The sequence below is a fragment of the Lucilia cuprina genome, chromosome 4 (assembly GCF_022045245.1).
Source record: "Lucilia cuprina isolate Lc7/37 chromosome 4, ASM2204524v1, whole genome shotgun sequence".
Taxonomy (NCBI): Eukaryota; Metazoa; Arthropoda; class Insecta; order Diptera; family Calliphoridae; genus Lucilia; species Lucilia cuprina.
The window spans coordinates 73,990,490-73,995,951 of NC_060952.1; the positions used below are offsets into that span (position 1 = coordinate 73,990,490).

Here is a 5,462-nt window from a genome sequence, read left to right on the forward strand (position 1 = left end):
ACACAGAAAAAATTTTTGCCAATTTTCTTTCTATTAAATGGATAATTGTTAAAAAAATTAATTTTGAGTAATTTTTTATTTGATTCAATAATTTTTTTTATTAATATAGTCGTTTTTTTCTGACAGTGCTATCAATGTGTTAAAAAATAAAAACCGGAGAAAATTCAAATAATTGCTCTATGTTAAACACTTGTTAATATTTGAGCTTTTTTTACAAGTGCATAAAGCGCTACCAAACAATACTTATAAATAGGAAAATATTTCCAATAAAAATAGTTAAATATTTTTTTACTTAATTCAACAAATTTTTTTGTTGACTTGAAATGTTTTTTATGCTGTTCTGGAAAACAAGATGCAGCATGATGAAAAAAAAAAACTATAAATAGGTGTCAGTGTTGTTGTGTGGTCATTTTAATACTATGAAACAAGTAAATAAATGTCATTAAAATCAAATCTTCATGTAAAAAAAAATATAATAAGAAGTTTAACTATAAATATTTAAAATGGCAACACCTATTAATTTCGGTTGAATAAAAAATAAAAGAACAAAAAGTTTAGTTCTTCTTTTGCTTTCGTGGTGACAACATCAATGTTAATGTGTGATTATAAGTGCTAAAAATTTAAACAACAACAACAAAGAACAACAACAACAACATTTGTAACGGTAAAAACAAGTTGCGTCTGAGAAAGAATTGTAAGTAAAACAAAATAACTAACGAAAATTAAAATAAGAAGTGTTTTATGTATTTAAAGTGCTGTACTTTAGAAAAAATAATAGTTTATAATTAAAAGCTGGAAAATGAATGAAATTAAATGTTTTTTGTGTGATACGTTTTTTGAATCTCCACGAAAACTATTTGATCACATTAAAAATTATGCACTTCCTTCTAATGTGGTACATAAGTGTACATATACAAATTGTTTTCAGCAGTTTTATAATAAAAGCTCCTACAAGAGACATGTCTTAAGACATTTTAAGTCTTTTCCTAATTCTAGTAATGAGATCATAGATAATTCTGAATGTAATATTGAGGAAAATATTACGATTTTAGAAAAACAACCCTTATTAGTTCCAAAATTGTTTAACTACCAGATTAAACTTGAAGAACTTCGTAATTCAGCGGAAAATTTTGTAATGAAAATGCATTCGTTCAACAATATTTCCCGTTCAGATGTTTTTAATATAAAAAGCTATGTTGAAGTTTATATATTAAACCCAGTTCTCGATCTTATGGAAGAATGTCTAAATCAAGACAATTTAATTGAAACCCCAATTTCCAATATTGTTAAAGATATGAAATTGCTATTTGAAAATGTAAAAACTGACTTCAGATTACAAAAAAACCTTAGTGACAAGGGGCTTATTAGTAGTGTTGAAACATTCAAGATTAACAATGATCCTAAATCAAACGCCACAATAATGCCGCTTGAATTTCAATTCAAAAATATCTTTGAAAGAAATAATTACCTTGACGACGTTTTACGGCATATGGAAACAATTGAAAGTAGTGGAAAGTTTACCAATTTTATACAGGGTGAGCTTTGGAAAGAAAAGAAATTGTTATATCCAAATAAAACATTAATTCCATTCTTTCTGTATAACGACGATTTTGGAATTAATAACCCGCTGGGTGCCAAGTCAAATAAAAATTCAATATGTAACTTCTATTACTCTTTTCCTTGCGTCCCAACAAAATCTTCAAAGTTAAACGAGGTGTTTTTAGCCTGTACGTATAACTCTTCCGATATTAAACGATATGGTAATGATTGCTTCGCTCCATTAGTAGAAACATTAAAAAAACTAGAAATCGAAGGTATTGAAATTCAAACAAATAGTGGCATAAAAAAAATTTATTTTGTAATGGGTTTGCTTTTAGGGGATAACTTAGGATTAAACGTAACTCTAGGATTTTCAAAATCATTTTCCTCCCATTATTTTTGTAGATTTTGTTTGATTAAAAAATGCGAATCGCATCAAGAGTGTTCCGAAAGAAAAGATATTTTTCGAAACCGCATTAATTATAGAGAATCAATAGACAGAGGTCTAATGGCTCAAACTGGAATTAGCTCAATCTGTATTTTCAATGATTTACCAACTTTCCACTGCACAGAAAACTTTGCAGTTGACATTATGCATGACCTCTATGAAGGCGTTTGCCACCATATATTAAGTGAATCTATAATATATTTTATTAAAAAAATGAAATATTTTTCACTTCAAGAGTTTAATGATCGTCTTAGTAGTTTTCGGTATGAGTCTCATGATAAGGGAAGTGAAAAACTTAATGTTAGCTATCCTGAATTAGAAAACCACAAGCTTAAAATGTCGGCAAAGCAAATGATGGCATTTTGCTTTTATTTTACTATTTTAATTGGAGATTTTATTCCAAAAGATGACCAGGTTTGGGAATTTTTGTTAAATTTCTTCGAGTTATTAGATGATCTTTTATGTTTTCAAATTTCAGATCCTTTAATAAACCAAGTCAGAAGTAAAATTGAAAATTTAAATAAAAATTATTTAATATTGTTTAAAAGAAAACTAACTCCAAAATTTCATTTACTTTTACACTATTCCACAGCTATGAAATATTGTGGGCCGCTTAGAAACTTGTGGAGTTTTTAATTTGAAAATAAACATAAGGAGTTCAAAATTTATTCCCACATAATAACCTCAAGAAAAAATATAGCGAAAAGTTTTTCTCATAAACAACAAATAAAATTTGCAAATTTTTTACTTTCAACTAACGTGTTGCAAAATATATTTAAAAAACCATTTCTGGACATAAATGTTAAGCAAAAAGTAAGCCAAAAATTAAACATGTCTATGGAAAACTTTTCGCTTTATTTAGAGGCGGATATATGGGGATATAATTACACTGCACAGAAAAATGTGTGTAAGTTTAGCTCTGATTTTGAAATATTTAAAATTTTTTTTATTATTGAAACAAAAACTAATGAAATTTTATTTTGCTGTAAAAAAATGTTGACAGTTTTTAATAATCATTACGGCGCTTACGAGTTTGAATCAATATCAAACAGATATACTATTGTCAGCCTTCTTGATATTGTGGGACCTCCATTTGAAGCCCTGGAATCACAAAATAGAAAAACATTTCTAAAACCAAAAGAATTTTATACAAATATATTAAAGCCTCAAAAATGGATACTTTTAACATCGATATGGACTTGAGTAACTTGTTAAAACAATGGAACCTGCAACATTTGTATAATAAATTAAAAGGTAAGTCTATATTTACATTATTTTAATTTTAAAAACTTATTTATTATTATTTTTACTTTATCGTTGCAGAACAAGATATAACGATTGATGTATTGAAAATATTAAAAGCACATCATATTTCAAAATTATTCAACGATTTATCCGTTGGTGACCAAGCGAAGTTTGAAAACTGTTTAGAGAAGTGGAAAGAGACATCTACTCCATTCTTCAAAAGAGATGAAATCGATTTTTCTTCGGATTCATCACAGAAATCGTCGTTTGTTTCCGTAAAAGAAATTTTGTCAAATACATTTAACGGCAAGGAAATCCTTAAATTTTATGCCAAAAATGACATTTTACATGAGGAACAACGAAATCTTCTTATATCAACTATAGCTAAATATATAGAAGCGAACGGGATACCTTATACTATATCGGATTGTGCTGATATAGAAAACCAGATATGCACAATTTTCCCGTCAGAACAACTTGTAAGTTTATTATAATATTTGCATATAAGTTTAAAGCTAAAAATAATTAAAAATTTATATTTTCAGGATTTTTACTCTAATGGTAAACGTGGCAAAATCTATAATAAATTGTCAAATTTAAAAAGGCTTTCCAAAGACATTTTTAAAGAAAAATCTTCGCCGGAAGAAGATAAAACGTTCGGTTAGTATACACCTAATTTAATTTAGTCAAAAAACAATTAAATGATTCTTTTTTCTACTTCCAATTAGAACCAGAAGAAAATGTGGGCGTCGCATTGCAGTATTTAAGGCTACCTACAATTACAGCGGACGAGTTTGACCTTTACTGGCGCAAATGTGCCCGTTACCGTTTTAAACAGATTTCAGAATCCAAAAGTACGGCCGAAATTTTTCAGATGTGGCCTGAATACAAAAAGCCTTCTGGTTCAATTCTCGTAAGTAACTTTTAAACAACAACAAAAAAATTCAAATTCAATTTCTTCATTTACAGATTAATATAGACTTTGAAATGAAATTTCCTTTTGCCAAACAATTTTCTGAAAGGTGGTCAAGCTATAGAGATAAAGTTATATACTTGCTGCAAAGTAAAATCAGCAACCCTGCTATTTCCAAAAAAATGCAACAAATACATGTATTTAATGAAGGTATATATACACTTTTATTTTTGTTAAAAAGTTCTACTTTTTAATTATTTGTTTACATATATCTTTTCAGAATCAGTAATTTTAACAGCACTTTGGAATATGCATCATTTATTTCCTCCAACACAAAAAGTCACCTCGGACATGAGTGGGGCAAAAATACGTAAAAAGTTTTCTGTACTAGATTCCCAGGAAAGTTTTGCAATTTTGGCAGAATCCGAAGAAGAAATCGATATAAAATTAAAACTTCTTGTGCTTCAAGGGCGTAATATCCAGCCCAAATTATTAATTTCTGGTTGTTTAGAGGATATTAAATCTATAATTGTTTATTTCGATGGTATTAAGTATCCATTTTTAAGTATTGTAAAAGCTTTTGATTTACTTTTTAAAATATTTTTTGTATTTAATCTTCAGTTTCCCGAGGAATCTGAAATATTTTATAATTTTATTCAAGACTTTTTTTATGACATACCTACCTCAAAAAAATTGTAAAGGTGTCAACCCTAAAGCATGAAATTCTAAAACTTAAAGACAATTCCTTTAATTGATTTATTTTATCTAATTTTTATTATTCGTGCCATATCAAATGAATTAAATATAAATTATATGTATAATTGTATATATTTTATACTTTTATTTTAATATATTGTTTTTTGTAATAAAAAATTAAAAAAAAAAATTCAAGTATTTTTATGGGGGTAAAACTAAGTAAAATATTATTTAAATCAATTAAAATTTTTATTACTTTTTTTTACAAAAAGTAATTAATTTATTTACTAAAACAATAAAAATATTAATTGGTTATATATAGAAGTTTTAATCACGATGATTATCAAATTAAATAAAAAATTTATTGAATTAAAATTTTATTTCCAACCAATATTTTATTTGAAACAATTATTAGTTTCTTTGATATTTTTCAAATTTTCCAATAAAATTGTCTGTTAATATAATATTATTTTAATTGGAAATATTTCTTAAAATTTCCAATAAAAGAAATATCACTCTTTACTTGAATTTGCGAATATTTTCATAGGCTGAAATCTAAATATTTTTTTACTCAACTGGATGAATTTCGTAATTGAAGCGCGTTTTCAATTTTTTCTGTGT

General features: G+C 26.7%; 1 protein-coding gene across 1 annotated transcript; it reads left to right on the top strand.

Moving 5' to 3' along the window:
- Nucleotides 1-564: 564 nt before the first annotated feature.
- On the top strand, nt 565-5,018 carry LOC111683150. Its single transcript, XM_046949669.1, has 8 exons — nt 565-694; nt 2,580-2,894; nt 2,991-3,241; nt 3,311-3,711; nt 3,778-3,892; nt 3,961-4,145; nt 4,202-4,355; nt 4,426-5,018. Exons 3-8 carry the CDS (start codon nt 3,160-3,162, stop codon nt 4,842-4,844), a joined length of 1,356 nt encoding a protein of 451 aa, XP_046805625.1. The 5' UTR covers nt 565-694; nt 2,580-2,894; nt 2,991-3,159; the 3' UTR covers nt 4,845-5,018.
- The last annotated feature ends 444 nt before the right edge of the window (nt 5,019-5,462 follow it).